We start from the raw sequence: 14,338 nt of genomic DNA on the forward strand, positions 1-14,338 counted from the left end.
AACCATCCACACACCCAAGTCATTCGAATTGTCATTTACACCTTCAGATACATTGAAACAGCAGCTGAGTGTAATAATCTCAGTGAGTTCAGACAAACCTGGATGCATCCAATGTTTATCGTAGTTCTGAATATCCATCGTAGATATCTTGCCATATGTAAGACATGGTGCATGACCATTTCTTACATAATGGGAGTTGACTGTAAAAGTAGCATGAAGATGTGTAAATATAATGCCTAGGTAGATAAACTGCTGAATTAACAAAGCCTGGAGCCAATTATATTCTGGCATCTTGTTATTTAGTTGTGAATTTATTTTCAGTTGGTTAGTTCAAGTTCCCAAAATTCAATTTCTGCTAAGATAGTCACATATAATAATCTTGAGATATTAAAATGAAAAAAAAAAACTGATTTGAAAATGAACCCAGCTTCCAGAAGTGAGAATTACTTTGTGGTGAATGGTAGGAAGTGTGGAGACGCAGCTGAATACCAAGATTGTGTTCACAATTGTTTTAATTAGGGGAATTTCTATACATCCCTTCTATTTATTAGAAACTCCCACTGAGAACCTTGAACTAACATAATTTGTTGATAGATTACACAAAAACAATGAAGCTGAAGGTTATTAAGCAGGAATTGCTATTACAAAATTAGCTTTCCTTTAGAACACATTCTTCTACCTGATGTGAAATTAGCCCAGATGCACTGATGAGAGCTTGTCAGTTAAGCAAAGAGCAGGAAATGGGATCACATGTGTCTGGAGCAGGGCATGGCTTTGGGATGCTTTGCTAACAAAGTGGCTTGTCACATCCTCTGGAAAACCCATTAAAATGAGCAAGTTAAGGATCTCTTAGGAGCACCTGTCTATCCCATATTCTTGGATAATATAAAGGTGGATGTCGATGCAAAATGAGATAAGATGGAAGTTAAGGAAACTGCTGCATCACTGCCTCAGCTCAGCACAGCTGCCTCCCCGATCAGGGTTTCTGACACTCTCAGGATGTGGGTTTCCACATGGTGTATCTCGCACAGTAATACATGGCCGTGTCCTCAGCCTTTAGGCTGCTGATCTGCAGGTATGCTGTGCTGACAGAGGTGTCCATGGAGAAGACAAACCATCCTGTGAAGCCCTGGGCATATGTTGGGTTCCCAGTGTCGGTGTTGAACCATCCCATCCACTCAAGCCCTTGTTCAGGGGCCTGTTGCACCCAATTCATACCATAGGTGGTGAAACTGTAACCAGAATCCTTGCAGGAGACCTTCACTGAGGCCCCAGGCTGCTTCACCTCATGACCAGACTGCACCAACTGCACCTGGGAGTAGGTACCTGTGGAGTGGACACAGGAGTGGGTAAAGTCTCACTTGAGTGGCCTGGTTTCTGCCTCAGCCCTGGGACTGGGGAGCCCCTTACCTGTTGCTGCTGCCACCAGGAAGAGGATGCTCCAGGTCCAGTCCATGGTGAGGAGCTGTGCTCTAGGGGATTCTCCCAAGGAGGGATGTGGTTGTTGGGTGATGCTCTCAGGGTACAGAGTTGGGTGATGCTCTCAGGGTACAGAGATACTATATTCCCCTCAGTTATTTGCATATTCATGAAGGATTCTATTTAATAGACCAATTCCTGGCCCAGTATGAGAAAGAGAAAATCCATGACACCCGGATGACACAATTGTTAGAAGCTGAGGGTTCAAGTTGTAATCCTGTTAGAGGCCATGCATCCCCTACACATTCCTGAACTCTGTGTTGATAGAGCTTCCCCCACTGGGGAACAACTCCCCCAGGACAGCACCTCAATTTGAACCCACATTTGAATGTCTCAGGGGCAACGTGAACCATTTCTAGACCTTAATATGTGAATGGGTTATTTTGGGAATGAGTGTGTCTCTCCAAAAATTGCACTTATTTATAAGTAAGGAGCTCTTCCTGACCTCCAGCTGCTTACTATTAAGTTAACTAGCAGAGTTTGAAATCACCATTATTAAAGTGGTTCTCATTACAACATCCAGTTTGATAAATGCTCACAATTGAATAGGATATTTATACAAACATCAACAGTCCCTGTGAAATATTTATTTTAGATATTTTTAAAGGAAGACCCAGGCCCTGAGAGGAACCTCTCCCCAGCCTCCTGTGCACCTGCTCTGGGGCGGAAGACTGTGCTGGGTGTGTCCTGAGAGCCCCCTACAGCCCAGCCCCCACCCTGCAGGGAGGTTTCTATCTGAGCTGACAGAGTATATTCCTACCAGTGTCTCTGGCCCAGTATAAAGTGGCTGTGCCCTGGCTCAGAATTCCACTTTATTTACACCATATGCTTCTCACACCATCTCTCGAAATAGTGAATTGGCCTTAGGAAACCCAGTGAACTCTGCAGGGAGACCCCAAGAAAAGATCTCATGCATCACCAGGGAGCCCTTTCCTGGAGCTCAAGACGCACAGAATCACTGGACACATGGTGAAACCAAAAGCTCTTCAGGGGTTGAGGGGAGACTCTTATTTCCTCTAGGGTCCTGCAGTTGATTATTGTACCTGAGAAAACCTGTATGTGCAGGTGCACGTGGGTAGATGCCCACTCCAACTCTACTATTCAACTCACACACACACACACACACACACACACACATTGTGGCTAATTTTTACATTAGTAGGCCCCATGTTTGCCCTTTTTTCTGGTATTCATCTCATGAAAAGCACTCCCTACACTGGAACTAAGACTGAATATGTGTCTACTTTCTGCAAACAGAATTAAAGAAAGCAGAATACAAGTGGACTCTTGGGAAGTGCATGCACATTGAATTCACCTGGTCTCACTGTGGAACCCTGCAGATGCCCCATGAAAAGTAAATTTGAGACAAATGAGGGTGAAATCATTTCATTGGTGCTGAAGTTGCTGTTGTCAGAGGCTTCAAATTGCTCTATTTTCCTTAACCTTTTTTCTCCTATTTTCCTCCTCAGATAGAGTTTGTGCATTGCCACACTCTCATATTTAGTTCATATTGACTAAACTGGTGAGACGTAATCTGTGGAACACGGAACCATTACATGTTTTTACAGTTAAATTGTTATCCTGTGGATGTCTTCTTTCTCTGGTCTGTGATCTATAAAGGAAGTCTCCAGAAGTGAAGCTGATTTTTGCTCTTTTCTGGCTGGAACATCACAGGAAAATTTTCTTAAATGTACTCCTATTGGCTAATTTTACCCATTTTCATGAAAAGAAGGCTGCTGGTATGGGCTTGTAATGGGGATGGATTACCTTTCCTCACATAGATATAGTTCTAAAAATGCTCTTCCCCTGGTTTGTCTGTCTGAAGAAGGTCTGGGTGTATTTATCAGAGATTTGGTCTCCTGATAATAGAGACATGAAGGGATCTATGTGGATTCTCACCCTGAGAACCTGGAATTCTCACCCTGAGAATTCTCACCCTGAGAACCTGGAAAGGGCGATAAGAGTATCGGGGGTGGAGCTCCCAGGATCTCTCACCCTCACGCTAGTCCAGACATACCCTTTATGTTTATTTAGTTCGGATTTTCATATAACAAACCACACAGCCAGGCTCATTTAAATTATCCATACTCAGTCCATATTGGAGCAGCAGCTGAGTATAATAATCGCATTGAACTCAGACAAATCTGGGCTCAATCCTACTTTTACTGTATCTCAGAGCAACTTTACTGACTCACTTAACTTGGAGATTATGTCTTCCCTGAAGGAACTGTAAGGGTTGCTGTGGAGTCTCTGTGGGGTTGGAGTGTTTTGCATCAGCCTGTCATGCAGGGTGTTCTGAATGATGTAGACCTTTACACTTAAATGGTAATTATTCCTAGTGATGTGGAAATGGCAGGAAGACTTCAATTCTGTTTCCTTCTTTTGTTCACCTAATTGTCTACAAAAATCCCATGAACCTCAGGAATCTCTCCTTCATGGATGACTCTGAAGATTGTCAATCAATTCAGTGCTGCAGACACAGGGAGCTAATGGAGGATTCTCAGTTCACTGATATTTCGGATTAGTAAAATAGGACACAACCGAGAATGAACCACTTTTGTCGATGCCAATCAATATTAAATTCAAAAGTCATGATTATTAGTAAATTAGAGTGTAAAATTTTCATGATTCTTGACAATGAGGTCTCAAACTTGATGGTTTGCAGGAGAAACAAGCTCATTATGGTTAAAAAGGAGCTTCTTTACGTGGGAAGTTAGTTTTTTAAACAAAAGCACCTGAAGCACCTGAGAGGTGGTTTCCTGAGATCTTGCGAAAATTTATCTATTGGAGAAAAACATCAGGAAAACTGGTCTCAAATAATTGACAGAAACCTTATAAGAAATTTTTAACAACACAGCCATGAAACTCTACTTAGTAGATTTTTTGGTTCATGTCTTACAACTCAAGAAGCAATTAAGAAATCTACACAATTGGAAGCCTACTCCAACAGAGATAATTTTTCCCTTCTTGAAAAATAAACCAGTATTCATACAGAGACACTTCCCATGAGGGCTACAACTTACATAGGTTTCTGTAACCTGAAGAAGTTTTCCTAAGAGGATTATCCTCTAGACATCTATGTATGCAAAAATACATTGTGTATATATGTGTATGAGTAATCTGTACAAGCCCTTGGCATTCTAAACTTATGTAAATGTGACAATTTTATCACTTACTGTGCTCTCACACTTTACTGATTTCAAAAGTTCATCACCCTTCTGATGGAGCAATAGCTGCCTTTGATAATATGCTGTAGCTTCAAGTGAACACATTCTAGATCCTCACTTGACTTCATGGTTTCATATTTAGCATTGGCGTGTCTTTCACTGAAAACCCAACATTTTCATCCAACAGATTCTCCTCTTATGAGATCATTCTGAACACTGCCAACAACCTCCATCATGCATACTTTCAACCTTTTGCTTTTAAGGGAATAAGGGCGCAAATTCATCATTGCTTTAAGGTGAGAAAGTTTCTTGGACTTCCATCATATTCATTAGAAACTCTCATGGAGAACCATAATCAAACATTATTTGTTTATGAATCATACCTCAAAACTGAAACTGTTTCTCATGACAGCTATACCATTCTATATTTCCACAATTATTGAAAGCAGTATAAATGCTCCTAAATTAATTAAAACTGGAAATATATGATCAGAAATTCTGCTCCTAGAAATATACCCAAAGGAATTAAAATTACCACCTTGTAAAGATATCTGCATCCTATATTTATTGAAACACTATTAATCACAGCCAAGATATGGAAACAATCTGAGTGTCAGTAGACAGACAAATGGATAAAGACAATGTGGTGTGTATACACAATAGAAAACTATTTAATCTTATAAAAGAAGAAGATGCTGCCATTTGCCACAAGATGGATCGAATTCATAACCACTAACAGGGCACACCATTCATTATAGTTCCTCCCTAGGGAATGGCAGATCCTTATTCAGTAGTAACCACTGGCTGTGATGGGAAGTAAACTTTTATGTACTGTTGAATTTTTCAGCATAACACATCAATGTCTTAAAATATTCTGCTGTGTCTGGATGTGATAAAGTAGAGTCTAATATTAGTAGTAAAATTTAAAGTGCACAAGCCTTCTAGACACCGAGTCATAGGATGATTATGACTCTGTCCTTTAGGGTGTGGACCATAGGTCTTACATACTAGTTGGAGTACTTTTGGGAAAAGAAATTCCAGGGGTATAATTTCTTGAACTGGCCAGAGAATGCACAGGTGAGGCAGAGGGTCAGTGAGGGCACTTCCAGTCTAGGGCTGACTCTGGTAGCTGCTCCTAGGACAGGGCACTTAGAGATATAGAGACTCAGTCCGTGTCAGACTCAGTCCCTGTCAGTCACTTGCAGCCACAACCATTTCTATAGGTTGTGTCTGACATCAGAAACACTCAACTTGGGAGCAGGAGAAGTTGGGAATTCCATTCCCAATGCTGATTCTATCTGAGAGCTTGAAGAAAAATCTTGATTGTCACAGCTTTGTCTTTACAAGAGAGAGAGACTGAGGTCAGACTCCCTTGTATTTGAAAGTTTTATTGTTTTTTTTTTCTGGATGAATTGAAGCACTGCCTTGCCAAAAACTACAGCCATTACAGTTGATGAAATCTTCTTGATAGTGATATTTCAACTTGTGACATATACATTTCTATATCAACTGACTCGTGAAAATCTCAGGAGAATAATTACAAAATAACTCTCTAATTCATGAGTGTTACTCCAATACTATGCTGTCCTTACTGCCAACAATCTTCTGGAAAGGTTGAAGAAGAAATAAATAGTAAATTTAATTTTTAAATTAAAATTATCAAAACTTTCAGAAACCCATGAACTCCCTTTGCCAAAGGTACAGCCACTAGTGCGTATGACCTCTGGTCCACTCCTTCAGGGACACAGCCACAATAACCTATGACTTAATATCTGAAGGTCCATGGATTACTTATTTTACCACTTGTATTAGACTCTGCTATCTCACATGCAGACACAACATATTTTAAGAGAATGATATTTACTGTATTAGTCTGTTTTCATGCTGCTAATAACACAGACCCTAGACTGTGTAATTTAAAGAGGAAAAAGTTTAATGGACTTACAGTTTAACGTGGCTTTGGAGGCCTCAACATCATGGCAGAAGGCAAGGAGAAGCAAGTCGTATCTTACATGGGGATAGCAGCAAGCAAAGACAGAGCTTGTGCAGGGAAACTCCCATTTTTAAAACCATCAGATATCACGACACTCACCCAGTATCAAAAGAACATCACAAGGAAGAACCGCCTCCGTGATTTAATCACCTCCCGCTGGGCTCCTCCCATGACACATGGAAATTGTGGGAGATAAAATTCAAGATGAGATTTGAGCTGGGGCACAGCCAAACCACATGATTCCACCCATGGCCCCTCTCAAATCTCATGTCCTTACAATTCAAAACCATTCATTTCCAACAGCCCCCAAAGTCTTAACTCATTTGAGCGTTAATTCAAAAGTCCACAGTCCAAGGTCTCAACTGACACAAGGCAAGTCCCTTCCATCTATGAGTCTGTAAAATCAAAACCAAGTCAGTAACCCCCTAGATACAATGGGGGTACAGGCATTTTGTAAATACAGCCATTCCAAAAGGGAGAAATTGGCCAAAAGTACAGGCCCTATGCAAGTTTGAAATCCAGCTGGGCAGTCAAATCTTAACGTTCTAAAGTAATCTTTGTTGACTCCATGTCTCAAATCCAGGTTACCCTGATGCAACAGGTAGGTTCCTATGGTCTTGGGCAGTTCTGCCCCTGAGGCTTTGCAGGGCACAGTTTCCCTCCTGGCTACATTCATGGGCTGGCATTGAGTGTATATGACTTTTCCAGGCACATGGTGCAAGCTGTCAGTAGATTTACAATTCTGGGGTCTGGAGGAGGGTGGCTTTCTTCTTACAGCTCGACTAGGCAGTGCCCCAGTAGGGACTCCATGTGGGATTTCTGACCCCGCATTTCCCTGTTGCACTGGGACTCAAGGCATATGCCACAAGGCCTGGCTAATTTTTTTATTTTTAATAGAGATGGGTTTTTGCCATGTTGTCCAGGCTGGTCTTGAACTCTTGACCTCAGGTGATCTGCCTGCCTAAGCCTCCCAAAGTGTTGGGATTACAGGCCTGAGCCACCGTGCCTTGCCAAGATTAATATAACTATGTAATTTAATGATGTATTTGAAAACTTCATGATCATACAAACACACATACATGCACAACAGCCCAGCAAAGACTCATACATGTGCCCATGCAAAAGTGAATGTATATCTAAACACCAAAACAACACACCCATTTGTTTCGTATTATTCTAATTATTTAATTGAATTTAAATTGTGTCTGCACTTTGGGGTTTTAGTCCAAAAGAATGCTTTTCTACGTGTATGTCTGCTTATTCCAATATTAAAAGACAAATATATTTAAATACACGTTTTGGTAAAACTGTATGTAAATGCCATTCTTGTCAAGTATTGAAACAGGAATTAAAAGAAATTAAAGAATGTGTAAGCAGAAACCCAGTTGTATGTAAGAAAACCCAATTCTCCCTGAAAAAGAGAAAGAGCTGGAGTCCTTTAAAAAACTAACTGCCTGTTTTTCTGTGGCTAATGAGCCTTACCTCTCCTCCCTTCTCAGGCATCATGAAGACCCTGATTCCCTAGCGGTGTAGCTGCAAGGTCACTGGAAGGATAAACTCAAGTCGCAAAACATGTTTTTCCTTGAAAAGTAAGAGATGATGTAATGCATGTTTCAATTGAATAACTGTCTTTGTTTCTCACTTCTGTAGTATGCTTCCCCCTGCACAGATCTCCCCCCTCCCACCCCACAAAATGCTTAAAAGCTAACTTAACTCTGTTCTGGGCTCAGTCCTTTGGATGTTAATTCGACTTGGCCGGTGCACCTAAATAATAAATATCCTCCTGAACACCATCGGTCTCTCTGATTCCTTAAAAAATCCCAGAACAGTATGGCACTTAAATGTGCAATGGTATTTATTTTAAATATCAGTCTGTTGTTAATAAATTGAATAACTAAGAAGACAAACATCACTTTTAAAATTGTATTGCGTTATTTGTTGAATTTAGATGGTAATTTTCAAACTAAGCAAGATAAAATTTTTTACTTGAAAAGTTTTGAAAAAAACTTTTTTGGCATGAATATTCAATACAAACTCTAGTCTTTATTTGCCAGCATGCCTTTATAATAGAGAACATCCAGCAATATGAAATTAAACCCAGCCCATGCTTTTCAGGGCTCACTCACAATGGCAGCTTCCTAGAAGGTGGTCTGAGAGGGTGTAAGCACATGGGGATTTGGGCTTCATCATCAAAGTGAAGAAGTAATTCATGAATTTCACAATATGTAAAGTCAGAAAATTAACTTTCCCCTCAGGGCTTACTGTAGTGTGTAGCCCCTCCCCCGTACTCTAAGTTAGAGAATACTAACTGCCTGTTTTTCCTCCTGTGCTCAGTAAGCCTTATCTGTTCTCACTGGTTTCACATTCCTTGAGGCTCAGAGGGTTCTTGCTTACCTCCCCAGTACAGCTGCAAGATCATAAGATTGTTAAGTATATGTTACAGAACCATGTATTCCCAAGGATGTAAGACATGAAGTAACAAATAACTGCCTTTGTTCTCTCTTCTGTAATTACGCTTCCTGCATCATGTAGCTCCCGGCCACTGACTGTGTAAAAAGTGGCTGCTTTCTTTGTCCAGGGCTCAGACTTTCCTGGACGCTAGTCCAACTGAGCCAGGTGATCACCTTTTAATAAAGGACTATCCTGAACTGTTTGGTCTCTCCCATCTTTGATCGTCCTGCAACAAAAGCACTAGTGAGCCCCAGGGCTGAGCACACAGAAGGCAGCAGGAGCTGCAGAGCCCACTCTGTGGTACTTAGGGAAGGGAGAGAATGGAATGAGGGTGATGTCTGCAGGACCCTAGAAAAGGGTGAGGATGGCAGAGAGTCTGCAGGTAGGTGAGCATATTCTAAGGAGAACTGTTATCCTCCTCAACTTGGTTGGATTCAGTTATTATGAAGAGAAGGGAACTGTTCACCAGACTTGGAGGACAGAAAGTAAAGGGAATTTTTATTTCCTGCATGGAGACTGAGGAAGACAAAAGACTTTTAAAGTAAAAGGGAAGATGGAGAAATAGTCTGAAAAACAGGACACCAGGAGCCAACCAAAGTGCAGAACAAGAGCCTTTAAAGTGGTGTTTAATTTCCATTCCACTTTCAGCTGATGAAAGAAAAAGAAATAAAACACCATGCATATGGTGAGTTAATGTTAGACAACATATATAATTGTTTGAGTATTACAGCAAAAAAACACAAAACTCTATTTATAGAAACAATTTGTATAGAGGATACACATTTTTTAAGACAGGGTCTCACTCTGTCAACCAGGCTGGAGTGCAGTGCTACAATCACATCTCACTACAGCCTCAACCTTCCAGGCTTAAGGGATCCCCCCGCCTCAGCCTTCCAAGTATCTGGGACCACAGGCAGCATCACACCCAGCTATTTTTTTTTTGTATAGAAAGGATTTCACTGTGTTGCCAGGCTGTTCTAAAACTCCTGAGCTCAAGTGATCTGCCTGCCTCAGCCTCCCAAAGTGCTGAGATTGCAGGTGCAATTTTTAAAATTTCACTCTTTTAATAATAGTATTTTAATAAAATATATAAATAACCTATTTTAAAAATTGTCCTGAGAGATCATTGCTAGCATTACTCAGAAAATACGCAGCATTAAAACTTCAAATAGGCTAGGCATGGTGGCTCACGCCTGTAATCCCAGCACTTTGGGAAGCCTAGGGGGCAGATCACCTGAGGTCATGAGTTTGAGACTAGCCTGGCCAACATGGTGAAACCCCGTCTCTTCTAAAAGTACAAACATTAGCCAGGCACGGTGGCAGGCACGTGGTGGCAGCTACTCAGAAGTATGAGGCAGGAGAATTGCTTGAACCCAGGAGTCGGAAGTTGCCATGAGCCAAGATCATGCCACTGCACTCCAGCCTGTGCGACAAGAGGGAGACTCTGTCAAAAAAAAAAAAAATCCCTGTTCTAAGTTAATGTTTTGGAAGTAACATTTGTAAAGAAATCATGGATTTACAAGGAAGTAATGGTGAGAGATCCTGGGGAAGATTTTTGCTTGCCCAGGTCAGGAATCACCAAGGTCTAAAAGGAAAGCGCAGCCTCACAGGCTCCTGATGCAGAGCTGCCTCCTAAGGGAATCCTGATGTCCTGAGCGCCCCCTGGTGGTTATGAGCGCCCCCTGGTGGTTATGAGCGCCCTCTGGTGGTTATGAGCGCCCCCTCATGTCCTGAGCGCCCCCTGGTGGTTCTGAGTACCTGCTGGGGTCCTAAGCGCCCCTTCGTGGTTCTGAGCGTCCCCTGGTGTCCTGAACACCCCCTGGTTGTCCTGAGCACCCCCAGTTGACCCGAGCACCCACTGCTGTCCTGAGTGCCTCCTGGTGGTGCTGAGCACCCCCTGGTGTCACCCCCTGATGTCCTGAATGCCCCTTGGTAGTTCTGAACGTTCCCTTTGTGTCCTGAGCGACCCCTGCTGGTTCTGAGCGCCCCCTGGTGTCCTGTGCGCCCCCGGCTGGTTCTGAGCATCCCCTGGTGTCCTGGCTGCCCCCTGGTGGTTCGGAGCACCCCGTGGTGTCCTGAACACCCCCTGGTTGTCTTGAGCGTTCCCTGGTGTCCTGAGCGCCCCCTGGTGGTTCAGAGCACCCCCTGGTGTCCTGAACACCCCCTGGTTGTCCTGAGCATCCCCTGGTGTTCTGAGCGCCCCCTAGTGGTTCTGAGCACCTCCTGGTAGTTCTGAGCGACCCCTGGTAGTTCCAATCAGCATCTACTATGCAATTCCCTCCTGTCTCCCTGCAGAGGATTTTGTGTCTGGGCTCACACACATGTTCCCGCTCCTGTGTCACTCACAGTAACACAAGGTCTTGTCCTTGGCTTTCAGGTTGGTCATTTTAAGGTAGACTGCACTAGAAAGGGTGTTGCTTGGGACTGTTAATTTTCTTGTAGTCATGGAGAGTAACCCTGAGAACTCAGTGTTGCCACCCACACCAATCCCTGTCATGAAGCTTGCTGGACCAAGCTCATGCTGTAGCCAGTAAAAGTGAAATCAGAGGTTTTGCAGGAGAGTCTGTGAGAACCGCTGAGCTGAACAATGTTCCCCCCTCTGACTCCATCAGTAAGCTTCGACAAGACTTATGTGAACACAGAGGAAACGGACTGACTACAGCCCCATGCGGAGCAGCCGCAGCTGGACCTGATTCACAATGCACACTAATACTGAATGTGATGAGAAGGGAAGCCTGTATCAGTGCAGACCTCATGGTGTGGACACTAAGGAAGGGACAGACATGGGATGGCTCTTCACCAAGGGCCTGAAAGAACAGAGGATGAGCTGCCTTTCATGAGGTGGGAAGAGGCACATTTCCATGTCATTCTTTTTGTGATCATGGGTGCACTGCTCAGTTTTGCTCATCCATCCTCTGTGTCTCCATTTCAGGGAGGGTAGGGTCAAAGGATTGCTGGGTCTAGATGCAAAGGGTTAATCTGCCCATTACTTTCTCTTATTCTCTAATGTGGACACTGTTCAGGTATCTTCATAGTAGCAAACATTATCAGCAAATACATCCAGTAAGAATTTAAAAATACATTTCCAGAGAAAATGGACGCCTGTCTTTAATCAGTGCATTTGGAGCTGCAAACTACTGTTCTTGACAGTAAGGCAAAGTTAAATTACAATGAAAAAATGCAGATCTACACTTTGTCAGTAAGGGGTTTTATAATTATCATTATCTTGAGATCATGTTGCCACAAAACAGTTCAATATTGGATATATGTGCTTGTGTAAGGAAACAGTCAATGTGGAAATATGTGTACTTATCTGAGTGAAGAGTTCACATGGAGAAATGTCTGTTTGTCTGAGTCAAGAGTCTGCATGAGGAAATGTCTCTTTTCAGAGGAAAGAGTAAATGTAAGGACATATGTGGTAGTCTGAGGAAAAAATCCATGTGGGGACATGTGTGTTTGTCTGAGGGAAGAATCCACATGAGTAAAGGTGTGTTTGTCTGACAGAACAGTCCACATGTTCACAGGTATGTGTACCCATCTAAGGGTAAATGCCCATTCAGGGAGAGTGTGTGCCTGAACTGAGCTGAAGTTTGTGGAAAATCTTTCTCACCTAAGGGTTAGGGTTAGGGTTAGGGGTTAGGGTTAGGGATTAGGGTTAGGGTTAGGGGTTAGGGTTAGGGGTTGGGGTTGGGGTTGGGGTTAGGGTTGGGGTTGGGGTTAGGGTTAGGGTTGGGGTTCGGGTTGGGGTTGGGGTTAGGGTGAGGGTGAGGGTGAGGGTTAGGTTTAGGGTTAGGGTTAAGGTTAGGGTTAGGGTAATGTAAGTAGTTTCACATTATTACTAATAATAAATTATTATTTTTATTACACTATTACTTAATGTAAAGGCTATAAAGACATGTTTGTCTTCAAAGAATGGCCTTGGTTTCTGTGGGCAATGTCTCCTCATGGAAAGGTAGTGCGTTCCTGCTAAATCATGGGCAAAACGGCCCTCCACGAGCTACAGGCTGCAGCAGCAGCTTCTCCTCTACTTCCTTCACTGCCTCATACTGTTGTTGACTTTGTAAGCCTCTTTCGGTCTAGTTTTATCAACAGAGCTAGTATTTCATGAGGTTCTACTACATACCTGGTTCCAGAAAGCTAATTGCCTCTTGTTTGTTATTATTCACTAAATAAAAATCACAACTCTTTTCTCATTACACACACAACAAAATTTAGCTGAGGGAGATTGAGTGACTTTCCCAGGGTCACACAGCTACTAAGAGCAGAGTCGTGTTTAGATTCATGTGGGAATACTGAACACAGAAATGAACCAGTGGAAACATCCTATGTTCCAAAAGTCTACTCAAGACATTTGTTCTTATTTTAAGGAAAATCTTTATGCTAATTTTAAACTCCAAATACTTATGAATGTCAGAGATCTACAGATTTGATTCTGATGTAAGAAATGATGCTCACCAGCTGGTTACTGCTACCACCCCACAACCCTGAGCATACTGGATAAATGTCTAAGCCTCATGGTTAGTGGGCACAATGCTGGTGGAGTCTGAAGTTGTCATGCAGTGACTCACTCGAGCTTAGGCAGATTTGGTGATATATGACACAGAGATGCAAAGAAATGCTGTAGCTGACACACACAGGCTGGCTCTGGGAGATGCAGAAGGAGTACATCACCCAAAATAGAGCCAGATAGACATCCTTAAGGAAGGAGCAAAGGGGCTGCATCTTAAAGAATGAAGAAGGGATTTGTCATGAGAGATGGGGCAGGAAGTTCTTGAGAGGCAGAGGGAGGGCATGAGAATTTGGGGAAGGGAGGAGAGATTCTCACACATCTGGGAAGCTGACAATCCATCAGCATGTCCAGAAGGAAAATAAGGAGGAGGAGCAGAAATAGATGAGGCTGGATACAGAAGCAGGGCTGAAGCTGTGTCGATTGTGGTAAAGAGTTGTGATTCTATCCAGAAGGCAATAGGTAGCATTCTAAACAGAGATCTTTTAAAACAAGAGTCAGCAAATATTTTCTGCAAAGGGCTAAATGTTAAATATTTTAAGTTTTCCAAGCCATATGGTCTCTCTCTCAACGACTCAGCTCTTCCATTATACCATGAAACTAGCCAGAGACATTATATAACACATGTATTGGCTGTGTCCCATTACAAATTTGCTTACAAATGCAGACTGTGTCAGCCATAGTCCATGCATGGTAGTTTGCCATACCCTATTTTAGAAAGCTCAGGTTTATGCTGTGATG

The 14,338-nt window shown here is 42.6% G+C and overlaps 1 gene segment (V, D, J or C); it reads right to left on the reverse strand.

The window, feature by feature from the left end:
- Positions 1 to 777: 777 nt before the first annotated feature.
- On the reverse strand, positions 778 to 1,456 carry LOC112131962 (probable non-functional immunoglobulin heavy variable 7-81). The segment is given in 2 exon segments: positions 778 to 1,326; positions 1,411 to 1,456. Coding segments are annotated over 2 exon segments (378 nt in total).
- Between the last annotated feature and the right edge of the window lie 12,882 nt (positions 1,457 to 14,338).

The sequence above is a fragment of the Pongo abelii genome, chromosome 15 (assembly GCF_028885655.2).
Source record: "Pongo abelii isolate AG06213 chromosome 15, NHGRI_mPonAbe1-v2.0_pri, whole genome shotgun sequence".
In the NCBI taxonomy this organism is placed as follows: domain Eukaryota; kingdom Metazoa; phylum Chordata; class Mammalia; order Primates; family Hominidae; genus Pongo; species Pongo abelii.